This window comes from Periophthalmus magnuspinnatus, chromosome 20, assembly GCF_009829125.3.
Source record: "Periophthalmus magnuspinnatus isolate fPerMag1 chromosome 20, fPerMag1.2.pri, whole genome shotgun sequence".
In the NCBI taxonomy this organism is placed as follows: Eukaryota; Metazoa; Chordata; class Actinopteri; order Gobiiformes; family Gobiidae; genus Periophthalmus; species Periophthalmus magnuspinnatus.
In genome coordinates, this window is record NC_047145.1 from 15,623,575 (window position 1) to 15,649,959 (window position 26,385).

Here is a 26,385-nt window from a genome sequence, read left to right on the forward strand (position 1 = left end):
TAAATGTCATAAATATTTCTCAAATATTAATATTGGATATAATCTTCGCATTACTAATAGTGCACCTGAATGACTTGCACAATTTTAAAGGGAGAGAATTATGTTGTGATAAGAAAAACAACAATAGGCTATAGTTATAGTTAGCCTATAGTACTTAACCTCATTGATAATTCATCCTGTGAAAACCAATGACAGAATTGAAGAAACCATATAGAATTTCCCATAGTTTATTATGACATCTTTGAACACTCTAATAATAGACTCTTCTAATTCTTACACCTGAAGACGTCCTCTCCTCCATAGAAACAGTATTAAGAGCATGAACATTACATTTCACAGCACTGCCTCCACCACCCCACAGCATCAATGTGTTTGTTCCACTCTGGCGTACAGTGAGACAAAGAACACCATACAAATGTAAGCAGCACAAAAGCACCAACGTCAACATGGGCCACTTGAATATTATCTAGAAATTAATCTGTGAAAAGACTTTTCTCAGGGTTGCATTTGCAGACAAGAATTCACTTAAGCTGCATTTGGAGTTCTGTACAAGTGGATAATAAAATAATCTCTAGATAAAATTTGCAACTGCCCAAATGTTATAAGCAGATTTAAACATTTCTGTAATGCAGCAAGGCTCTGCTCATGCGGCTAGCATATTATGGAAAATAATCTATTCAGAGTTATACCGTCAGCCTTTCGTGTACATCAGGCCTGTAGGAACATTTTATATTTAAAGTGTCTAAACTGCTAGCATGAGGACAGAAGTGTTGCATATAACAGAATATATCGTTTGGCATCATTGCAATATTGGCAAATTCATATGATACACAGCAGTATGATCCAAAGCTTTGTATCTTTTGAGAAAAACTGGACCAAACTTTACTTGTTTATCATTTAGTTATCATAATAATTTACATAACTGCTATTTTCTTAACTAATGTGCATCCCTATCCTAAATGAAATATATACTGACATTAAAATGGATTATCTTGGTAACTTTGACAGTTTTTCACAACCAAATAGTTCAAGATACCGTTACTTGGCGCTGTTACATTAGATTGAGGTCAAGATTACATCACACCTGCTGCAACTATATTTCTCAATGAAAAATCGGCACATATTGTACATGTAAGCATTCATGAATTACTCAGTAAATTACACTGATCAGGCATAACAGAATAGCCACCCGTCTAATATGCAACAGGGATGCACAACATTCAAAACAGCCTATAGTTTAAAACTTAAAAGGTCCTATGTTACACAAAACTGCCTAATGTGAGCTTTTAGCCAAGAGAATGTTCTAATGTCAACATTAACTTCATCAACAACGTACCTGGAGTTGTGTTTTGTTTCATTCACACATGTTTGAGTAAACCTCCATCCCTGAAGCTCAAAATGCTCTGTTCCACCTTGTGATGTCATGAAGTGGTAGTTAATGGGTACTTATTACCTTTTGTTCTGTAAAGACTTGAAATTCCACAGCTGAAATTATCCAGATTATTCTAGTGCAGGTGTGAGTTTAAAGACACAGTGAAGCAGGTCCTGTATTATCACATGACATCACATGGTGAGAGAAGAACTCAGCCTAAATATGAAGGATTTGTGTGTTAAACATGTGTGAATGACACAAAACACAATTCCAGGTAAGATTTTGATGAGGAATCAACATTATAACATAATTAAAAGATACATTTTTAGTGTCCAATTGCAGATGGTGGAGACAACTAAAAGAAGTTAAGCCACAAGAATGCAGCAATTTGTACATCCAATTCCTATTAAAAAAAAAAAAAATTAAAGTTTGAAGGAAGTGAATTCAAGCCATGAAATCACCCAACCAATCAATAATTCATATACATTTTAAATAGATGCATCACTTGTTGAGGCCATAGTGTTGTACCCTGATCAGTATATTCTCAGCAATGATAAGGTCACTTGATACAATGGACTACAAAAACACATGGCCAAAATACGAACTTGGGAGTACATGAGGAAATAACCAATGAAGATGTCAACTCAATCTCACTTTAACTGACGCACACATGCAAAGCATCAAACTGATGGCACGCAGCAGTGACACGATGAGTGATAAGGGACATTGAACCTTTGGTAAATCAGAAGCAGTGAAGGCACAAAAAAGCTCCTAAATCCTTCTAAATAGGGCAGAGCGAGTAGGCGGTACCCTCGTTAATTCTGTCATATTGCGGATTTAGGCAGCTAGCATATTGTGAAGTGTCAGAAAACTGCACCAAAGCAAAGTCAATTAGCAGAATTTGTACCTATATCTTAGAAGCCAAATCACAGAGAGAAATTACAGGCACATTTTAAAAAATACATTTTTGCTCTAAATTTTTAAGAAGATTCCATATATAGTTAAAGGTACACTATGTAACCTTTCTGGTGGATGGTACATCACTTGCTTTTGGAAATGTTGCATGGAGATGGTATAGCTTTGATTAGAATGTTCCACAGTATGACATTATCTATCCCCATGGAGACAAGAAGGACATAGGCAAAGTGAGATCTGTGGAGTTTTTTTTCAAGCAATTAAAACCCCCAGAGAAAATCAGATACATTTAATGCCATACTGTTTAAAATTCCAGGCAATGTAATAACATATCTATGGAGACCAGCAGCTGAAGGACAGACCAACAGAAAAGTTACATAATGCACCTTTAAGATACTGATTTGAGACACTAAAGGGTTTTGTTAAGAATAAGGCAAAAATAAAAAATAGGCTTGGACAATTGAACTTGTGTTGAGTATATAGTTTGCGTTTCCCACAAGCTTCTAATTTGTTAATATGTGCCTGGTACGATCGTTGCTGCCATTGTTGGACCATAAATTTCTACTTGCATTGTAAAAATAACTTTCTCACCATCATAAATCTTTACCACAGTTTACATTAATCAGCTGAAATGAATGGCCAGAACATACACGTATACAACTGTCACATCACATAAAGAACAGGATACACGCCTCACGTCTACTCTATTGTGCCGCTAACTTTCTTTCATTTATACATCACTAATGGCCTCTGCACTCCCCACCCCGAAAACTGGGAGCGGTATTCCAGATACTGTATTCAGCAAGTTAAACGCTATCCAAGACTCCTCCCAAGATCCTAAGTCACCACTTTAGTTTCAGAGGGTCAGTTTCCATTCCTCCCATGAAATCCCCCTACTTTTCGATAGCTCCGAACTTCCAGCTGGAGAACTCATCACTATCCTGGTCATCATCATCTGTCCTTACAAACTCCAATGCTGCTTTAGTGAGAGGGCTTGAGTACTTCTTTGTCCTCTTTGCCTCAACAACATAACAAAAATGTCATCTTATTCCCTGTGCATTCAAAAAGTAAGCTTATTCCAACTTGAGCCACTATTCAGAAAGTGAATCATATGTTCTAACCATGTGTGTAGATCTGGAAATGTGCACTTTAATCTACGTAACTAATATAACCTTTCAGCAGCCCTTTCCTCCAGTCCCTCACCGATGTCCTGATGACATCATGCTCTTGACTGGATGACCACTTCCCCTCGGCACAACTCGCATGCGTTTGGACGCAGGCTGAACCTTTCTTATCTCCAGAGAAACGTCCCCCTTGGCAACACATGGGGCGCTCCTCAGCTGTCAGAATGACGGGTGGGGGAGGGGCTATCACAGTCACAGTGAAAACAATTGCATGCAGGCAAAACAAAGTGGGTTGTTTTGCTATCGGAGCAACAGGCTACATTTGTGGTGCCACCGCTTTGCAACAATCAACACAGCCAGGTGGGCACGTTTTACAAAATGAGGGGAATCCTTCATATGCGAAGCGTGACAGCTCTAAACCTAACAGAATAGTGTCAATAAATATATTTTGGTCACATGATTTTTATTCAGCATAAGCAGTTAGCAGAGAGTGTTGATTAGCGTGTCCACAGCCAGTTAAGACAGACATAAAGAGCTTCAACCATGTCTGAAAGGACTCAAAAAGATGGTGTAAAGACAGTTAAAATCATCACATTAAAAAATGTTAAAAAGATTATATATTATTAACAAAAGAGAAAACTAAATGTAAGTCTAATAGATACAGAGGAGGAAATACATGGCATCGCCAATGGGCTACACATCTGGATCATTTTAAATAGGCGACCAAGAGGTCTGTAGTCATCTCTCAAGAGTCCATAGTCTTTGTCTCCTCCTCTGTGTGTCCGTCTCTCCCATGCTTTTTCCATTCCTCCTCTTGGAATGCTCTCAAATGGGTTTAAGTCCTGATGATGTGCTAAGTCCTCAGGCTTCAGTTCATATGTTAGTGTGTGTTTCACTATGACTCCACATGTTCTGTGTGTATTTGTATGGTCCAAGTGTCTGTGACAGAGGGATCAGGAGGCAGCCAGGGCCTTGATCAGGTACAGTTTATCTCCCTGCTCGCTGGTGAAGATGGGGGCCTTTTTGTAGTGTTCGACAAGCTCTTCCATAGAGTTGAACTTCCGCTGTCCAATGCAGTAAAGGTTTTCTTTAAGCTGCACTTTGAAATGCTTGTTCTTGCTTTGGGCCTTCAGGGAGATGGAGAAGTCATTGGGCTGAAAATGACAATGGAACAAAACCCATTAACAACTACGCCATTCTTTGGAAAAATTAACTAATACATTTTTGTGTATATGGTAATACTCTGAAGGGACCAAAGATTTTAGTGTGCAAGGTTAAAACTCAAATTTAAATGTCATAATGTCATTTTAACTAATTTAACTGTCATAATTAAATTTGTTAAAATACTTTTTTGGTATAAAATGGTAAAATAAACAAAAAAAAAAAAACATGAGTTCTTTTGCAGCTCTAATCTTTACTTAAAAAAACACTAAAAGCTCCGCCGACACACTGTAGGTGTTATTGATAAGAGTGAGTGTTGGAGGACGTACCGATGACTCGCTGTCTCTGATGAGGAAGTCTCCCTCTGTGCCCCTGTGGTTGAGGGCCACCTCGGCTTGGTGGCGGGTGACTTTGCCATAGTACCACTCCTTACCGGCGAAGCGGCCGGTCCCTGAGGGGGAGATGTAGTCACAGTCGGGGGTGGGGGGTCCGGCTGGGCCTGCTAGGGGTTTATGGGAGCTGGAGTCCAGCACTGTTACATAATTTTTAGGCACTAAGCCCAACTGTCCATCGGCTTTGCGACACTTCCACCATTCTGGGTCGTTTTCGGGTTTCTCTATGACCTCCATCACCTCTCCCTTTTCAAAGTTCAGCTCCTCGTCGTTGCCCGAGCTGAACGGGTACAAGGCCTGGACCGTGTGCAGGACTCTGTTCCCATTGGCCGTGCTGTTGACCACAGCTGCCAGCTTCTCTGTCAGGGACACCGTGGGGTCACCCAGCCCTCCTGGTCCTGCTGTCCGCTCCACGTCTTCTGTCACATAGTTAGAGGGAAACCAGCCCGAGCGGCCGCTGTAGCTGCCGCGCCACCAGCCATCACTGCACTTCTCCATGACAATGACCCGTGTGCCTTTGACCAGAGACAGCTCATCCTCGCGCTCTGCCGTGTAACTGAACTTAACCAGCGCGGGCACGTTCAGGTCGTACAGACGCTCGCCGTTATCGTACATGTCTGAGTCCACATTTGAGGCTGTGTCTCTCATGCCCCTCTTCCCGCCCTTCACCTTCCCAATCCCTGCAAGAAAGAGGAAAAAAGAATGTAAAAACAAAATTGACTCACTTTGCTCATTACATTAGAAGACCTCAAACTGCCTTGTTTATGGAGATGAAAACCATTTACACAAATAACCAATGCTAATATTTTTACAACAGCGTCCAAACGTTAACATAGACTCAAAAATAACTTGCATTTTACCACCCAGCCTAGAACGTGACATGAAAGTAAACAAACAGCAAGGATATTTTTAGTCTGTAAATGTTTCTAATTAAAGCACTAGTCGAACTGTTACTGCCCTAGGCCTAATGCTGCTCAGAGGAAAGCCAATGTGGTGCAGAGACTTGGTTAATTCTAAGTTTGGCCTGAAATGGATACTGTTCAGAATGACAGACCATCTCACAAAGTGGCTCTCCAACAAAAAGCCCTTGAGCAAAGTTAAATGTGCCTGATGACATCCAAATGACCAGGCCTTCGGGCTTAGACTGGGTCTGTTATAAAAGGCAACCCAAAATATAACCAAATGTCAAGTGAAAGCCATACCTGCAAATTATTAATATCCTGAAATGTTTTACGAAAAAGACAAAAACGACATTTAGGGTTAAAGGACTGGAGTGGGCACAACTCAGAGCCACTACAGCTCCACTACCCCACCACACTACAAGCCAAAATACATTCTTTGGGATTAAGTGGTGGTGCTAAGGAAACAAAAAGCAAAGCTTGTGTGGTTAGTAGAGAAATTCAGTGTGATGAAAACTTGTTTACCACAAACGTACACATCAGACAGACTCCAGTACATCAGAGTGGTTCATCTCAGGATCCTAAAGCTCACCGTAGGCTGTCTGTAGTGAGTGTAAATTTCTGACTGGGCCAACTAATAGGCTTAAGCTGTGTTTCACTGTTGTAGATCACACTGCACCAATTACCTGAGCTGCCCTTCCACCTGTAGCCTGATGTGCCCCACAGCTGGAACCCAAAGCACTCACTTCTGACATTCATTTTAATGGACTGTAAAAACAAACCACATTAGGCCCCACTCTGACTGCTAGCATAACTTTAACATCATCTATCAAGTGTAAGGAATCAAAATGCACAGGGAATAGGCCCATCACAATAATTGACTTATAGTTCCAAAAAATGTTATGGGGCTCAATATTGTGTGTACATTTTCTTTACAGCAGTGGGGGATATTTTTTCCTCTTTTTATAATATAGCAAGATCTGTAGAGGGATGAATAGCCAATTATTGCTTCATACCATTTATTTGCTGCAGCTCATGGTCTTTTAATACTCTACGTTTACAAAATATGTAGAGGGATTCTTCTGTTTTATAGCTATTTTGTCAGTGGCATGAATTAGTTTTCATTGTTATCGTTTATCATATTTTGTTATATATTGTGCTTCAAAATGTGTTATTGTGACAGGTCTTGTGGGGATTATGAGGCAGTGAATGGAAAAATATCATGCACAGTACAAAAAAAAACTAGACATCGTAAGTATATAAGGCCTTATAGGACAGTTTTAGTTTTTCCTCAAGTGATGCAAAAAAGGGAGAGCCACTCAAAAATCAGATACTAATCGATACCAAAGCTAGTATCAAAAGTAGATACTCTAGATAGACAAGTACTGATACTAAAAAATATTACTCAAACAGGACAATCAGTCTTATACTAGTTTTATAAAGCTATACTAAGACAACATGGTACTTATTGTGTTGAAAATTCTATTGTCCAAAAAAAAAAAAAAAAAATGTATCACGTATTGAGCCAATTACACAGAATCAAAAGAGTTTGACATTGTAGTATCATGACAACACTGTACCAGTGCCTGGCTGGTACAGGATTCCAATCTTGAGCGTTTTGCCTTAAGCATCTTTCAATTAAAATTACTGACCAAGATTTTGAACATTTTTTTTAATTTATCCTTAATTAATTCAATTTAGTCTTCAACAATAACACACTTGATTTATACAGCTCTGTTTTATGGTGTTAGTAATACATACTTTCTACAGTTCTGTACACTTATTCAATTTGGATGAACTCCCCTTCAGTAAACAAAACTATTCTAGTACATATCTACTTCAGAGTAATCAGAGCAAGGCTGTAATTTCTCGTGTACCTTAACTGTCGTCACAGCCCAGCGCTCGCTCGACCCATCACTTAACAGGTCTGAGTAAGAGCAGGGGAATACCAGGCTTTGGTCTGCCAGGCCTGTGTGGTCATCATTTTATTGGTCAAGAATTTCCACTTGGCACGGCACTTCTGAACAGACACAGCGGTGAAATCATGCCGCCTAGCTAGCCCAAAGGAAGTCTACATGGTTTATCTACATATGTCGGACATGTCCAAAGTATAGCCCAGGTTTACGCAAAACAAGAAAAGTGTGATTTTACAGATTCAAAGCCTCAAATGCAACACAGTGGACAGATCAAAACAAGTGTATTAAAGACTGAGAAGTTAACATGTAAAAAGGAGGGGGGAAAAAATGTATTCCTTCAATCAGTCTTTTAATAACTGTAATCATGCATTGCAATATACTATTATAATTTTCCATTAAAGGAAATTGAACAAGTTATATGATGTAGTGTTGTTATTTTAGCAGAACTAATGTGACTAATGTGGCCATTTTTCCAGATAAACAGTTAGTGAGGGGTGTTTGCAGTGACTCAGGCAAAAGAGAGGACAAATTTCATGGTAGCACCGACAGCCTCCGGTCAGAGAGCTTCACCGTGGAGCCTGTTATTAGTACCACCAGTGTTCGTAACTACAGACTGTGCAGGGTGTTAAGAGCTGATCTGAGCAGAGGTTAGGTCTAGTCATGTCCCAGGAGCTCACACTAAAGTATATCTGTTAACTTAAGAAGTACAAATAAATATATTTTTAAATGCTTTGTTTTAACAAAAATGACCTCTTGTTTTGCCACATTTTTTTATCCGGTACAAAATGATATAATTATACATCTAAAAATACATTGGCTTTGTTGACTTTATCTCTTTGCACATGCATCCTGTCAGTGATGCGGGTAAATGGTTGAAAAAAAGTTTGACCCCGTCATGTTTTATCTGTGTGACCACATTCTTATCACTGTCCCTCTGGGAACGTTTGTACTGCTTCCTGCTGCAGTGACACTGATGCTTTTCATTAAAGAAGCACATAACCACATTAACCAGATTGTATGGACTCACCTATCACCTTAAATCATGAGTCTGGATTATTTTATTTTAAGCATTGATGCAATGATATCAATTATGATTTAACTTCTTCATAAGATAGTTTTGTGTCGCGTTGTCCATATTGCTGAATTGTTTTGATAACTCTATACTGAGACAGGTAACAGGCCGTAATAATCTTTCTTCAGTCAAAATTCTTTCCGTCAATCTATTGGCAATTTAGTTTCACCTTGTTTAAGTTTGGTGACTGAAGGATGGATTACTTGATTAAAAACTATATTACAAACCAAAAATATGACAACTTTATATATGTTGATTAATGAATATGCAGATACACACGATTACTATTTAAGATTCAGAGTGTGGTACTACTCTGAATGATAGCAGGGTAATGACAAAGCAGTCTGAGGCTCAGAAGGCAGACAGGAATCATACAGTGTCTGATACACAGGGACAGTAGCACAATGCATAATTATAGGACGTTTTAATGCTACCACAATCTGCAAGATGAGCACAGATTCAGCACTTAACTGTAGTTACTCTATCATTATTTGTACACAACATATGGCCTGGCAGACTACAGATAGTGCTGCTTTGGGGGAGACCGAGCTAAAAATAATGCCCCTGCCCCCACTCACTCCCCTAACAAGCTCCACAGAGATAAATCCTTGTTTTTCTGTTTGAACTTGATCTATACCTGGACCTAGGCCTGTCTACAACTGCCTGGGTGCACATGTGGACTCTAGGCAACTCCCCCAAAACCCTGCTTGGACATTTAGGGAGCAGGGAAGAGAATAGCACAGACAATTTTCTGACGTCACATGCTTTTTCTTGTAACTACAAGAAGGGAGGAAGGAAATTGTGTGTCAACTGGTGGTAAATCATCACGGCAAACAATGACAAAAAGACATTAGTACTATCAAGTAAAATGGCATTCTAGATAGAGAGAATCAGTAGGAGGGGAAGAAAGTGAACTGGTAGAAACACACAGGACATGCTTTTGTTTTTTAGCTGCGGCCCCTGTGAGCTGGCTACCCGTCCATTGTCCACCGGGGCCCTCTCGACCCGTCGCTTCCCTCCATTCCAGAGCTCTTCCTCTGTGGATAACAACAGCCCGCGTCAGCCTGTCTGACAGCTCGGGCCTTAAGACTGCAGCATCACACTCACAAATATTTTTAGAAAGCCATTGATTCATTTAGTGGAGGTGGGTAATAATAGAAGTTCCTTTCTGATGGTTATTCTGGTCACTGAAATATTGTGGTAGAAATGGATAGTGGAAATTGTGTGTCATAAGCCAAAGAATTAATGCATAAAGAAGATAAAACCTGAAGTCTCACAATGATGACCTCATCTAAATCTAATCTCACCAAAGATCAATTGGCCCCAAACCAACAAATCAATGCTAATGAATACAGAATTGAGACAAGAAGGTTATAGTTCACCATTATATCAGATTACTGTCACACTGAAGATGATACATTCAATAGCAATCTGTAGAACTGCCCTGACATGGACCACACCACACTATATTATGGCACCTACCAGCGTCTGAGAGAACCCATAATATTCTACATCTTTTAGGTATTCTTTATACCGTAAATTTCGGACTACAGAGCGCACCTTGATATAAGCCGCACCAGCTAAATTTGAAGAGAAAATCAATTTTGTACATATATAAGCCGCACCTGAATAAAAGCCGCAGGTTTTCATATTGTAACATGAGACATTTACACAGAAAGACGGTGCACCGACACGCTTTTTTTTAAACTGTGCCTGAAAATTGGCACCAACACGACAACAACACGGGATGAACACATCTGCAGGTTTAGAAAATAAAGCTGCACCAACACGGAAAATCTGCTTTTATTTCCTCTGAAAACTTTTGTCGTCTTTTTACATTGACCAAGTTGGATTCATTGATGTCGAGCTCACGTGCAGTGGCTCTATTTCAGGGGTCGGCAACTCGCGGCTCCGGAGCCGTATGCGCCTCTTTCAGCCTTATACTGCGGCTCTGCGTGGCTTGGGAACTGACACAGACACAGCTCACAGTCCTGCGTAAAGAGCCCTGATTTTCAGACGCTGTGCGCACAGGGGTCAGGAGCAACTTTGGCCCGTCCCTAATGACACACTAATAAGCTCGTCCGTAGATGTATCATGAAAATCCTGCTGGAAATCGCCACAGAAATCTATTTGATGTAGTAGCAAGTTTATTATCTGCTCTTGTCTCCGCGATGACGTATCACGTATAACACATCAGACACGACGCACAAAAGTAGAGCCACAAGCGAGTGAAAATGAGCCAAAACAAAAGTCTTTGGAGATCTTTTTAACAAAGGGGAAAAGGACAACTGAGGAGCCAGAAGAGGAGACTACGACCTCCAAGAAAAAGAAAGATAAATTTAACAGACAATGCCTACTTAAAATCTGGGTTTGTCGCTGCAGGTGACTCACGCGCACAGTCCGCTCTACGTAACATACGGGAAAAGCAAATAAGGCAATGAAACCTTCAAAACTGCTTTGGCACATGGAGAATAAGCACCTGGGATAAAATGATACGCTACGAGTTTTTTTGTTGTTGTTTTTTTAAAGAAACTGCGGAGCAGAGTAGACATAATCACATAATCAGCGCGATGCATGATGCAGCGGTTTGGTGAGTTGTATTTTTTTAATGCACTTAAGTTGTTTTTGCCATATTTATCTGCCACGTGTAGAAGGCTTGTCCGTGAAAGTAAAACCTACATTATTCCGTTACATTATTGTTATTATACAGTGTTATCTTCATTTTAGATGTCAAAAAGTATTTGCGGCTCCCAGTGTTTTATTTTATGTGGAAAGTGGGTCCAAATGGCTCTTTGCGTGTTAAAGGCCGACCCCTGCTCTGTTTCCTTTCTGTTTCTTTATCTTAAAAACGGCATCATATCCATTTCATGATGCGCAAAATGATCGTTCAAAATCAAAACTAGTGAATTCTTCAGAGCAGAATCTTTCCCCACGTCTGTCTCACTTTTACGTTTACAGCTAGAGAGCGCCCCCCAGGGGCCGTTATCCAGTAAAATTCCATATATAAGCCGCACTGCTGTAAAAGCCGCAGGGTTCAAAGCGTGGAAAAAAAGTAGCGGCTTATAATCCGAAATTTACGGTACTTAAATACTTTTGGGATTATCCTGATGAATACAGTAATTAGATTAGATTTGCAATTCATAACAACTGTCCTACAATGTGCTTGTAAATGTCTTGGTTGAGGTTCAAGTTCCACACAAAAGTGGAGGGATTGCAAAAGTAACCACAGAACAAGCAGAAATATTAGTACTTTATTTTCAGAGTTTGCCCTGCGACTGAGTGGGTTTTCTCCTGGTACTTTGGATTCTCCCTTCACCCCAACATATGTACAATGCATCAAAATCCTCCAGGTATGGTAGTCCGGACCAAGCCAAGCTCAAGATCTGAAGATTGGTTCACGGATGCTGCACTGTGATGCCCACTACTCCAAACAGGTTGCCTTAGTGGCAGTGAAAAATGGGTCAAATGCAGAGGAAAAATTACCCTATGGGCACAATAAAGTTTACCTTATCCTCATGTTACATATATTCAAAACAACTATGTCAATAAATCACACATAATTATAACCACATAATTAATTTCTGCCTCAAATGCTTACTCGTGACTAAGCATTCAAAAGCTGCCAACTATGTCACCTACAGAGCTCAGTCATGGAGCACAGCCATATGTTTTAGTATGAGACGTGCACATTAAACATAATGACATGCTCCGCAGTGAGTCAAACTAAAGGGTGGGAGCAGCAGTGCAGACTTCATATTCCTCTGTGGAAAAGGTGTTTTTAGGCCTCTGCTTCAATCAAGGAGCAAACATGGCTGACTGATAGCTGCACAGGAAGCACTGTGAGCCCTTTCAACTTGAGCTGTTGTGGACTTCAAAAGCACCAGTCTGAGAGTCTGCGATGAAACGGAGCAGAAAAGAGCAAGCTACTCCACTGGGTTCTGCTCAGAGGGGACAGTACTGCACTGGCAGAAACCATTTCATGAGTTCATCAACATTTAGTCTAATAGAGCCTAAACTGCTGATGTTTTTTTTTTAACATTTATGTTTCAATGTCTGTAATTAAGACATCCACACATGGGGAACACCAGGTGCCACAGTGGCAAAAACTGTTATTGTGTCCTTGGGCAAGGCACTTCAAACATTACCTAGTATGAATGTGGTGTGTGAGTGTTGATGCTGGTCGGAAGAGTAGATGGCAGCCTTAGTTCCGTCAGTCTGCTCCAGGGCAGCTGTGGCTACAATAGTAGCTTACCATCAGAGTGTGGAGTAAATGAATTATTCACGAAATTGTAAGCAATATAATATAATAATTATTGTTGTAAATTAACATCTTCTCAATTGGTAAAAATTAAATTACAAATTACATTACTACTGAATTAAAATTGGTGGAACTACTGCAACCTGTAATGGTAAGATGTAGAAACTAGTACATTTTGCAATGACACATGTCAACACATGCACTTATCAGACTGTTGAAAAGTTATCTTTACAAGTTGTAATTGTACATAGCACAGCTGCTCACAATATCTCAGTTGTTCCTTCTTGTTGTTCTTAAATTTAGTTAAGAGACAACAAAAACTGATTCAAACATTAGTCCTTTTTACCATCTGATAAAAACCCAGTAAAATAGAGTCTTATTAGATGTTAAAAGAGGACACAGCAATGCTCTCTTTCAACATAGTTCACAGCAACACCACACACTTGTCCAAACATCTTGGGCCAAATTACAGGCGAGTGTCTGGCCTTGAAGAAACAAATACAACAGTGGTGGAGGCTGCCATTAGAACCAACAGACAGAGCCAGCACAATGATTCAACTTCCTCTTCACTTCTCACTTCCTCTCAGGCCTGCACTCCACTAAAGCTCACACACAAATGTGGCTCAAATTAGAGTTTCCGCTCGCAGGGGTGGCTCTGAAACAGGAAAACACAGGGAGGGAACACACTCCCTGGTCTCCCTTTACACGAGTAAAGGCCTTTATTAGCCCATCTCCACTTGTACATGAATCTTCTACCCTCCTTAAAACTACAGGTCTCACTTTAGGTCTGTTCCATGGAGACAGGGACACACAAGTGATCCCAGAGGAGGAGACAGACACAGACAGGAGATAGCACTCAACAGTTACAAGGTGAGATTACAGCACGGCTGTGTGCCAGGCCTTTTGAAAACGTGTGTCAGTGTGCCTGTAAAGTGTCCACAGCCGCGGAGCTGCCGGGACATTCCTCTGATAAGAGGCTAAGGTGAAGGAGATGGGACCCGGGTCCCATCAATCAGTACGGAGCCTTTCCTCCTCATAGCACAATGCCTACAGTGTTCTCAGGAGCCCCGCGGCCCAGCCACTGTAGCTCATGACATGGAGGGGGGCCGGCTCGCCCTCAGGGTTAGCATAAAGGAAAACAGACTTGGGCTATGTCTCCAGATATTCCCCATCAGGGTGGAGCGGGGGTCTTAAAGCATGATAATGTAATCCGCTAAGTCGCAGCCCACTCACTAGAACAAATGGTGGAGAAATGAAGTAGGATTTGTGTGTGCTGAGACTTCTCAGACACAAGGATTGTTGAGGCAATTACAGGCTTGAGTTCAGCAGCATATCCACCCAGTCCTGCAGAAGCTCAGACAAACTCCAAAAGCTAGAACAAGCCTCTACCACTCACTGCCATTAAAAGCACAACATTAAGTTGATCTGATCTAAAAATGCCACAATCTACTGGCCCAGAAACACTGAGACTTCATATAAACCAGAGTTGGAACACAGTTGGAAAGAAAATCAAAGACAAGAAAAAAGTGACACCCACTCCTCCATTGCTAAGGAGCCAAAATAGACTGGCTCCAACTTGAGACAAAGACGCTTGAAACCCACTTGTAAAACACCAAACACTCACTACAACTTCACACTGAGGGGCTACAGAGGACTAGGAATGAGTAAAACTCACGAAAGAAGTGTTTGAATAGGTTAGCCATGTCCATTTTGGGCTCGCCGCCTCTCCCTGTGTCCCGACCCCAGCGCTCTTCCCACTGCAGCTGTGGAGTTATTCCATGTGAACACCCAAAGAGCTGGGCGGATAGCGGATAGCAGGGCAGCCCACTCAGCACCATGTGACGCCTGTGGACCAATCACGGCCCGGGATAAAGAGGCCTCTAGCCCAGCTCTTGTAGGAGAGGCCTCATGGAGCAGGGAGGGAGGGGGTTAAACTCAGACTGAGGCAGAGAAAGAAAGACAGATGAAAGAAAGAAGATATGGCGAAAGTGAAGCTAGCGCTACATTTCCGAGCAGGCCTCAGTGTGTGAAAAAAGAGCAAACAAGAGTAGAAAGATTTGGAGGATTTGTCAAGTGAGTCATTGAGTACATAACATCACATGACTGCAGTTGTTTGTAGAGACGAACTCATAACTTTGCAACAAGAACTGGGAAACTAGAATGATTTAGTCACAGATAGGCCTTGGACAGGCACCAAGCAACATAAACAGAGTCCTCCCAACTGTGAACTGCAATGCATCTTATCACCACCCACACAAGTGAAATGGACAACTGTCATTATGTATGGAATGATTTTATGACTTGTATCAGATTTGAGCTCATGTTTTATGGCATAGGTCGACACTTGAGCTTGGGAGTTTGCTGGCGCAGCTGTCCACCTGCAGTTATTTGATCAATGTGTAGCGACAGGTGCAAAGGTGTTGTAACACTAACAGTATCGCCACACTGCGAGCCATACACACAACACTATGCAGATAAGACACAGTGCCAAAGCAAACACAGGGAAGTGCTTACAGCAGCATCAATACCATAACCTTTGTCACAGAAATGATGTCATTCTCTGACAATCCGCTGCCAATTCTGCAATTTTGATCCTTTTAGCTTTGTTACGCCACTAGAAAAAATAAAGACATGGAGTGGAACCAATTCTAAGCTCACAGCTAGCAGGAAGATGCATAACAGATATGATTTGATAGTTAAAACTGATGACACAACTGTTATTCAGAGAACAGTTATAGTAGGAAAGAAAAAGCCATTGTGAGGCTGTTAACTATATAACAAAAAATAATAAATGGTACTACTACTACTACAAATATTAACAAAATGAAATGCAGTCCTTGGTAACATCAATGTTCATATAGTTTCGTTTACAGGTACTGAATAAAAAAAGTTTACTAAACAGAATTAATACAAAGGAACCACAACATCTAAAAAAAAGGGAGCTATTTTGGCTGAGCTGTGCATTTCAAACTGAATTTTTTTAACAGTGAACTCAAGCCAAATGAATGTGTGGTGGGATCTGGCCATGTTTCAGAGATGCCAGTGGTCAGAGTTTGCCTCCCGAATGATGCTGAATATCTGTCATCAGAGAGAATTAAGCAAAGACAAATGGCAACGTTGGCTTCTATACACTGAGCTGCGTTTGGCTTAGACAGAGGCTCCTGGCACACGGCTCAGCTTAGAAATATTACTGCTATGCCAACAGCACAGAACATTGTATTAGAGTAGTTAACTAAAAGGTCATGGGGAAATCCTCAGCTTGGACACCGCACATACCAACTGGATAAACTAAAAACAAAGACCCTTACCCTATCTCTTCAGTTTAAAGAGGAGATTGGAGAGGCGAAGTTGCAGATGCTCTATAGATGAAATACTGAGTGAAAAGGTTCAAGGCTTCAGCTAAACCACAGTTAGTCAACCACAAAGTGTCTTGCTGTGATGTTTCACACTGTGTGAATTAGGCATTACAATATTGCACTGACAGATAAAATGTCTGCCTACACTTCAGTTTTTATTATAAAACTGAACCTCTCATTGTTCAAACTCTAAATGACTAATAATCAGAAGTAGTAGAGACGTTTTGGCATGCCATCATATCATCAAATTATCAATTCAATCTGCTGCTTATTCTTATGCTTATTCTTACCAAGTGTATCTTTGAGATTCTTGACAATCGAGGCTTTCCTGGCGCTGTTTTTCCTCTCCACATAGTTGGAAGGCACAAAGCCGGTTTTATTGGTGGCATTTCGGACCATCCACCAGGACTTGGAGTCGTCCAGTAGCCAGAGGCGTTCGTTCTTCTTGATGTCCAGCTCCTGGTCCTGCTGGGCCATGTAGTCGAACTTGGCGATCACAATCACCTCTTCGCTCATCTTGGCCTGGGTGCACTGAGAGAGGAAACAGGGACAATCAAGAGTTAGATTGTAGGAGTGTTCAAGAGAGATAGATTTTTCCGTTACAAAAATATGATTCTAAATTCAGCTATGATGTGTTTGTGGTTTTCATTCTTTGTAGTGCAAAATAAGAGTTGAGGACTAATATTGAAAAATGTATATCCTCTCAATTGTTATTATGGACATTTGCAAAAGTATATCGTCAATAATTTAAAAAAAAAACTTTAAGCTGTAAAAAGTTTGAAATTGATTGAAAATGAAAGTACAAATTTAACCGCAGACACAGATTTGGATTTAGACCTTATATTGCACTGCTTTGAATATCTGTTTCCCTTCTCCTTTCAGACTCCACTCACTTTATTTCACTGCTTTTTACACGCTGTGATGCATTCAATGACACTTTACAAGTACATTTAGAAACTGTGTGGGAAGAGATAACTGTACCTGTTCTACATCAAGCTGAGAACTCCAGGGGCTTTTGAACTCCTCCACTGACCTAGACAAGAGAAAATAGGTCTTGGTTAATAACACGTCACTCATAGACAACCAACAATTAAAGAGCTAAAATGCAGTCTCACTATTCATCTTATGCTATGCCGATTTCTACTGTGAGTCTGAAAGTTTGATAAAAAATGTCTGTTTTGTCTCAACACTGGAGGGTTGCCAACGAGTCAGTATCCAGGTTTTCAGGAATCAGCAGAAGAGACGTTTCCTCAGCAGCTGTCCAACTATTGTCTATTGTGTCAGAGAAATAAGCTAGTCACACATCATACGTCAACAAGTCCAGACTATGTAAACATATCAGAAAACAGCATTTGATGGCTCTGACAGAATAAAATATCTTATAAAAGACAAAGTTATGGACCAGACAGCAAAACAAATTGATATATCTAATGATATTTCTCATAAAAATGTATTCAACCCCCTTGGCTGTAGTGCAGCACAACTATTAGTTTATCATGTCCTTTTAGAGGCGGCTGCACATCTCAAATAAGTTCTATTGAGGATAAAAAAAAATTAAAAAAAGGTAAGAAAAACTTTGCCACAACATAAAAACTGGGCTATAACTTATGTGTATGTAGGACAATGACATAATTTGCTATTTTCAGTGTCCATCATGTCAGTTTTTCTTAAAACTAAATTGTTTGATCATAAAAACTAGTTTATTGTGTTCTACTAAATGTTTTTGTTTTGTTTTTTTGTTCTCGAAACTTGGAAAGATACAGTAAATTATTTGGCCAAGAACCTTAAACAGGAGTGGTGTGACCCATTATATCTCTGAATAGAGTCTAAACAATTTGTTCATTTTTAGATCAAGTAAATTATAGAGGTTTTTATTGCTGATGAGAAAGGTTTGAGATCTATCCATGATTTCCTAGTAAGTAAGTAAAAACATTTGTCCTTTATATCATATGCATGATAAGCAAACCATAATCTGACAAAAGTGCAAAGATTAATCTACAATATCAAAAGTTTAGTGTTTGTTTTATTAGATTAAAAGATGCAGGGATCTTTAAATTGGTAGACACTTGTCTGTGTACATTAGTGTAATGCAAATATATTTATTCTTCATGACTCTTTCTAATAAATTCTAAATGTGCAAATTAACCTGATGTCAAATAACACTGAAAGTATTTGGTAGCTTCTTTTAACAAGACAAAAAAAAAAAAAAGGTTTAGGTGAAAAACATAATCCGGTGTGATGCTTAAATATAAAGTCATGTGCAATTTAGATATGAAGTGTTTTGAACCCATTTTAAAATGGAGTCTCTGGAACCACCTTTTCTTTTTTCCCCCATAGATGCTGACTTGCCTGGAAGGTTCCAACAAAATGGGGAAAAAAAAACTACTTGTCAGTCTCCATGGATACAAGTGTGTGACAGACTTTCCACTAGAAAACGTATAGAACACCATTAAAATATATTTTATTTTATCAGTAAATTTTGGTTGTGTTCCATTCATTAATTAACGATTCATTAATAGACGTATAATGGATCTCTAATCTGGATTATGTATTGTCACCACAACAGCACTTTTATTTGTGCTACCATAGTCTCAAAACAAAATCTATGGAAAAGAACAATCTCAAATTTATATCATGTTGACCAAACAACAAGAACAATTCCTGCAAACTTCTATTCCTGTGGACTAATCACATGGATCACACTATTTATAACACAAGATCTGCTCTGAAAACTCCTCTGACAAAAAGCGCATTCATATTTGTGGTCTTGTGACCCGCACGGCCGTGAGCACTGGAGGTAAGGGCAGCACATAGAGGCTCCATCAGCTCCGTCTCAGCCTCTGGTGTCATGAGAGTGGGGCACACCACTTCACTTTTCCCTCTCTGCCCAACTTAAGGGACGAGAGACACTGACCTCATTGATCGAAGGCTTCGGGGTTTTTATTGAGGGACTAGTGTAAGTTTCACCAGCAGCTGCCCCAGATAGGCCCTGAACATGAGCTTAGACAAACACAGGGAGCGCAGGGTGTGATTAGGCGGGATGTGCTAAATAAACAAAACAATAAAGGATAGAGTGCATCCTGGTATTGAACCCTGATGAGTTATGGCAGGTTTCACCTGATCTCTAAGCTTCATCAAATATAGTGAGAAAGTGAATTACATTACAAAAATGTATTATACATTTCGATGGTACGGTGGTTTAAAATAATCAGACACTAATCATTTTGATTAAATATAAAAATGTATCCAAATACTCAATCTGAGCAAGTGCTGTTAAAATGTGTTATGTATATATGTGATTATATATGGTAAAGGAGGCAAGAATTCACTGTATAAGCTAAAAAAAATAATATAATAAGTATATTATGTTTTTCTATATCATTCAAATACAGTTTGACATTTTAGTACCATGACAACACTAATTTTATTTTTACTTTTCAATAAAGCATAACAGCACAGATAAAAGTCAGAAGTTACTGAATATAGTGAAAATGATGTCAACACTTAAAAGAGGTTGCCTCTGTACTACAGTGGAGAAAGCTTGCTTTTGAGGGTGATGTGGTTTGATCTTATAGCATGCCATTACTTGTTCTTTCCATCTTTTATTTAATTAATTAAAATCCAGTGGAAGCCATGTTAGGGAGAGCTCGGAATAACAGCATAATTATATTCAAGTGCTGGCTATAACAGCATAACAAAAGCATCTCTTCTCATCTCTCCACTGCCAGGGCAGGGCAGGGCAGACTTGATAATACAATCTGTCTCCACTTACAACATTGCTCAATCATGGGCCTGCTATGACACTTTTCCCCGCTTTCCCTTCAAAACGTTGAGTGGCAGAAGGCTTATCGTCTTTCTTTACCACCGTATTTTCAGCGTGACACCCCAATCGGAGACCCTGACCCCCCATGTCTCCAGTGGCGAAGCACAGTGGTGGTGAATTACAAGGTGCAGATGTGAGGGAGGATCAAAGCTGGAGTGACAGATGCTGGAGCAGATCTGGCAGCTGCAGATTGAGCTGGGGCCACTTGCAGCACTGAGGCTCTAAACAGGAGGTCAGAGGTCAAACTGCTCACATTGTGTCTCATTCACATCGGGGGCCGCTCCATTGTTCCACTGACAATCACCATTTACAGGTAGATAAACATGGTAGACAAACAAGTGTAGCATCACATACAAGTGAGATCTGTCAAACTGGGAGCATGATATGGATGGGGGATATATCGCTTCGTCACGAGCGACCCCGTCAAGGCACATTTGTGAAGTGAAAACCATTCCAGGTCAGGTTCATGAAGCTCATCGAGAGAAGGCCAAGAGTTTTCAGTGTTATCAACAAAGGGTAGATACTGTGAGGAATTAAAATCTAAAATATACAATATATTTGGAGTTATTTAACATTTCTATTTTCGCTACATATTTCCATACATCATATTTCATATATTTGATATCTTCAGTACGTATCTAAAATGGTACTACACAAAAGAGAAAACCCTGGATGAGAATGTGTGTCCAAACCTTTAACTTTTTGCATAAACTGAGCGAAAACAAGCCAAATGTTGAAAATAGCTTGTGTACCAAACATACATAACAAAAATATTTTGCACAAGCCTTGTGGCTGTCAACAAGGGCAGTTGGATCTAGTCAAACAGCAAGGTTTTCCAAGGTTTACTTTTAGCATGTCCCAAAAATACTTCACTGACCAGTTAAGGTGTATACTCCAAAGATCTTGCTGTAATAATTAAGTAAGGATCAAATTTCTATATTCACTGTTCACCAAAATTGATTAACAATGGAATAATATTTTGTCTCAATCCCGCAATGATAGCAAAACGTTTCTTTTCCAGTCCACTAAGAGAGCAACACCAAAATGGACTGATCAAATGGAAAAGGTCCTATTAAATGTTACAAGACACTATCAACTATAACATAATACAGTGTGAAAGCAGTTGTCCTTCAGCACTTGTGTCCTGAAAGCAGTTTCCCACCAGTCCAGAAGTGGCTTTGTTATCCAACAGACATGTCAAACATTTATCACAAGAGTTTGTTCAGAGGGCACTATCTATCCATCAGTAAAGACCATCAGAAACCACAAAAACCACAACACTGCACTGTGACTGAGATATGCAGTGCAACAGAGTCAACTTCTTTCAAGTCATGGTGAAACTGCATGTAACACCACATCCTGCATCCTCCACGCTACAGCTGCTGCCATGAAGTATAGAAGCATGTGAGGGAAATGTGTAATGTGTTTCTGTGTGGAGCGCTCCTAGTGGAGTGTGTGTGGTAATGTGGTAGACTGTCATGACTCTAATGCAACCTGGGGGTTGGATTTAGCAGTGTGTCATCTAAGGAAGTCATCTGGTTTTGATATTAGAGCATGAACGAATGACTTGGATTTAGTATACTCTTATTTTAATGTTCAAAAGGTTTATCACAACAGCAGCCTTCTACATAATAATGGATTTCAAAGTAACACAAGTAATTATGAAATTGTTTTCCTTTTATTGATCAATTCTGATATTTTGCTTTCATTTTAGTTTTATTCAAAACAAATAAATGGCTTTAATTTCATGAACATAGACCAGACCCTACTTACACATACTCACATACTTTTAAAATCAAGAGGTCTACAGAAATCCTCTGTCAGTAAAAGTTGGTGAATGAATCTTAACATTAACATTATTATTAACTACAGTGTACCTGGTCTCAGCTTGGACAGATCTTAAACGTAAGATCTAAATTAACGTAAAGTGCACTTTATGGTCCCCAAGAAAATGTGTCCTCTGTATTTGTCCCACCCTTCAGTTCTGCTGGGTCAGCCTGACAGGACCAGTAGGCAGTGGGAGTGGACACATTTCCAGATTTTGAACTAGTCTTGGTCAGGATTACCTTAACTGTAGGATTTTACCTATAGGGCATGGTTTGGGTTAATGGATGAAACCGGAGTGCCCGGAGGAAACTAACCCCGACACGGGTAGAACGAGGAAACTTCTTATGATGTGAGAGTGCTAAGCACTCATGCACCGTGCTGCCAAGCTAGTGGTCAGAATACGGACTAAATGTGTCCTTTTAAAAGAACTGCATAAGACTCCTGAGGAGTACCTCTAGAGAAAGTCTCCAAGAAGCAGAGCACTGGCACATAGAACTTAAATATGTTTTACATTATGAAATGTGAGGGGCCATAGTCAACATAAACACTCAAAAAAACAAACTAAATCTCAATAGCAGCTGGGTCATGTCTTCTCACTAGAACTATGGTCGGTTGTGTTGTATTGCCGGGGCAAGCAGGATGTGTGCACTGAGACAGCACCAGCATGAGCTCACAGTGGCAGACAGAGTAACCTAATCCCCGGGACAGCCTGCTAAAAATCACAGGGCTCTGCTGCCTTCTGGAATGTGCTCAGTAGACTGGAGCCCTCTGGCCGCAGTGCACAACTCCGTCATACCCCAAATGTACATTGAAAATCATTATACAGGTTTACTCAAAAAAAAAAATCATAGACTTCTGTTCAATTTCACATCAGCCCAGAAAACCCCCAAGAGAGAAACAGCTCATCCCGTCCCAGATTCTCTCATAACACAACCACAGCGTAGCAGCAAAGGGTCATGGGAGATTTGGCAGGCCAGCTGTGGGACAGGAAGTGCGGAAACTGGGAGACCGGAGGATGAGAAAGTGATGCAATTTGACAGAGCGCAGCCTTGACCCCAGGAGTTCGGTAGAGTGCAGGACACAAGTTATGCCAGAAAATCTTTTGGGCTTTAGTATCTTCTACACAATTACTGCTGGGGAGGATTGTTAGTTTAAAATACCATAAAAAGTTGAGAGAGAAAGAAGTGTGTAGGCGCTTGTGACAGTATTTGGTTAGGCGCCCCAAGGGATCACCCACAGCACTTGAGAATTGCCTAAAATAGCTCAGTGGCTTGCTTGTGTGCTTTGAGAATTGATGATTTACTCACTGGAAAGATTAGCAGTTATTGATGTTTCTTTCAAATGGATGTATGAACCATAACGCGTTTTAAGCAGAAGACACATTTTCTTATGGGGACCACAGTTGAAATGTACACAAAATTTTATTTTGTGAGATTTAAGTCATTTTATAATGTTGTTGGAGCTGTGTTTTGTTTCATTCACACATCTTTACTACACAAACAGGAGGTCACAGGTCAGGACTAACATAGATGAGATACATGACAATTCACACAGACAGTGGCTCCCTCCTTTCTGCATCACTCGAGGAAAAACTAAAACACAACTCTGCCCACATCAGTCTCCTACAATCAGGGAATAATTTAGCTCCATAAAATGCTTCTTTATAAAAGAAAATCAGATATTTAAGGATTCAATACAGCACTAATGTAACCATGGGGAATAGTATATAATACTGAGCTGGTTAAACATGGATGCAAGTCCAGTGTGCTAATGTCTGCAAAGCCTAATTGAATGAATCTCAAACCAGCCCATAGCAGAAACCCTGGAGCAGGAAAAACTGACATCCTATCTGTTACAAGAAACCCCATAGAAGATAATGGCTCACTAGAAGAAAGGATCTATTTCTCGAGACACCACCTACCTACTTTAGCAGTGCGTACACATCCACACCCGCTGGATAGCTGCAGCAGTCACCAGTTGTAGTGCTGGGTGGTCTATTTACTTTCAGCTACTGGTTCAATCACAGCCACATCCACATCTGAAATCAAAGCAAAAGCAAAAATAAGCATTTCAGGTTTCCTCAATAACTCAGTCCATTCTTGGGGATTTCCAAAAAAAGTAATTCAAGTTTAGAAAACAGAAGGAATGGTGACAAAACTTCTGACGCATTAGCTTATATAGTAATGTGCTCTTTAAATGTATTTAGTTTAACAAGGCACTTTATATTTAGCCTTGAAGAACAGTCTGAAACTTCTGCAAACTTGGGAAACATGAGACAAGCTGCAGTTAACTTGGAAAATCATTTGTAACACAGATAATAATCTCAGAAAGATGAAATGGATATTTCGACTTCCTGCTCATCTTGACAAATAGGAGTCCTAGGGTGCAGTCAATAGGGTCAAACAAGCCACTTGGGGCAGAGGTTTGAGGGAGACACATGTTGAGACTTGCATACAGCATTTCAGGCACAAGATATTTCCAGATTGTACTGTCATGCTGAAATTCAAGAAAAATATCAACATAAGGTATTTGACAAAAGGGAAAAACAAGACATTACACAAGATACAGCGTAACACACATATCCTCTTTTTTCAGCCAAAGCCACAAGGGGAAATACATTATGAGCAAAGAATACACTTTTTTTGTAAAAAGGGAAGTTAAAATTTACTCTACAAGAGCAAATATATTAACCGCATTGAGATTTTGTGTAAAGTGTTGCCAATGAAGAAAACTACATGCATTTTAAACTTTATAAAGCATGCATTTTCACCTCGATTAAATCTAATAATAAAATGCATTGTTTAACAGGCTATGAGGACATGCTGGTTGTGCGAAGTAGCAAAGGGCACACAGTCAAAAAAAGAGCAATATTGCCATCATGTTGCCATGTACAGTAACCACTGTAAGACAACAAACAGGACACTGTGCAAAACTATTAGACCCCTAGTCCTCCCTCTCACTCCCATATACTCCCATATAGAAAAAGACTGCTGGAGGCCAAGTGTCATTCCTTTCTCGCCTCCCTGAATCCCACATGATAGAAGAAGTCTGTCAGGGGGGACAAATAAAGCACATATTCAGCTGACAGGGATTACTTACTAGAAAAGACAACACATGCAACAAGTAATGCTAGATACAACCTACATAGTGACAAGGATTTAGTTGTCCATCTACAGCTAAATACAGAGGAGGACACATTGATATAAAAGAATGTGTTCGTGGTGGACTCTAGTAGGCTATGCTACTTTGGTACTGGCAGACTAGACGAACTCGAGGAAATGGCTTCGTTCACACTGTAGTAAAAGAGTATGCTACAGATCTACTATAACAACAATGACAAACACACTGGGTTGACATATCAAATCTTACACTGGCACAATCCTGTGGTGTAAAGCTGACACGCTGGCTCACCAGGATGAACCCAAACATAAGATTTCTTTACACAGGGATAACGGAGTCATATGGAGGAATCCCGTTAGCCGCTGGAGTGGAGAAGTGTTAACGCTGGCCATGTTGGGCTGTACAAATGGGTTTGTTAGCTGTTGGTCGATGGAAATTCAGGGATACAGGGGGAGATTTGTGTCTCGGACGAAAAATGTTGGTGTGCTAGCCTGTACCTCACTGTAGACACAAATCAGCCCCAAAGTCAGCCATACCGCGTCTTACCTGATTTGTAGTAGTCAGTTTTCTTTTCTCCGATAGAAATAATGAACGTGTAGAAATGCCATAGAAGGGCCGAGATTATGTGCCGACGACATTCGGAATCACGGGAAGCTTCCGGATATTTTGGGGTTTCAAGATGCTAGCATAGCGGATGAAATCCTTTGCCCTGATGGAGTGGCATTTCTGTATGTGAATCAGAGCATGTCACTGCTCTCTGCATAGCGGCTAGCCTGGGCTAATGCTAGCTGCCGCTAGCTGTTCAGACCGCAGGTCCCGCCCTCTTTGTCTGATTGGCTTAGAACACATAACTGTACTGGTGATTGGAAAGTGCCGCCGTCAATCATTTACACTGCAGCTCCTGGTGTTTTGCATTCATATTGTAACTGCAGCTCTGTATTCATCATCATTTTATTGTCGTACACACCGTGGGTCTGCGCTGCAGTCCCCAAGACGAAAACAGGCCTATTTGAACTAGTCTACTATGTGATTCGACTTGTTCTTACGTGCTCTTCACATTTGTTTATATCAAACTGACTGAAGCAAATGAGACGGAATAACAGTTACTCCTTTTGCTCTGTAAACCTAGGGCTTCTGATGCTTTGTTCAT

The 26,385-nt window shown here is 40.3% G+C and overlaps 1 protein-coding gene across 4 annotated transcripts; it reads right to left on the reverse strand.

Moving 5' to 3' along the window:
- Nucleotides 1-213: 213 nt before the first annotated feature.
- Nucleotides 214-26,053, reverse strand: nck1b (NCK adaptor protein 1b). 4 transcript variants are annotated; one of them, XM_033985567.2, is made up of 6 exons: nucleotides 25,782-26,053; nucleotides 24,037-24,153; nucleotides 17,447-17,498; nucleotides 16,756-16,996; nucleotides 4,902-5,644; nucleotides 214-4,565 (listed from the first exon to the last, which is right to left on the reverse strand). In XM_033985567.2, exons 4-6 carry the CDS (start codon nucleotides 16,979-16,981, stop codon nucleotides 4,365-4,367), a joined length of 1,170 nt encoding a protein of 389 aa, XP_033841458.1. In that variant the 5' UTR covers nucleotides 16,982-16,996; nucleotides 17,447-17,498; nucleotides 24,037-24,153; nucleotides 25,782-26,053; the 3' UTR covers nucleotides 214-4,364. The 4 variants fall into 4 exon arrangements, with proteins under 4 accessions (XP_033841458.1, XP_033841459.1, XP_055086181.1 ...); XM_033985568.2 differs by having other exon boundaries at nucleotides 24,041-24,153; nucleotides 25,782-26,027; XM_055230206.1 differs by having other exon boundaries at nucleotides 25,772-26,026.
- Nucleotides 26,054-26,385: the final 332 nt, after the last annotated feature.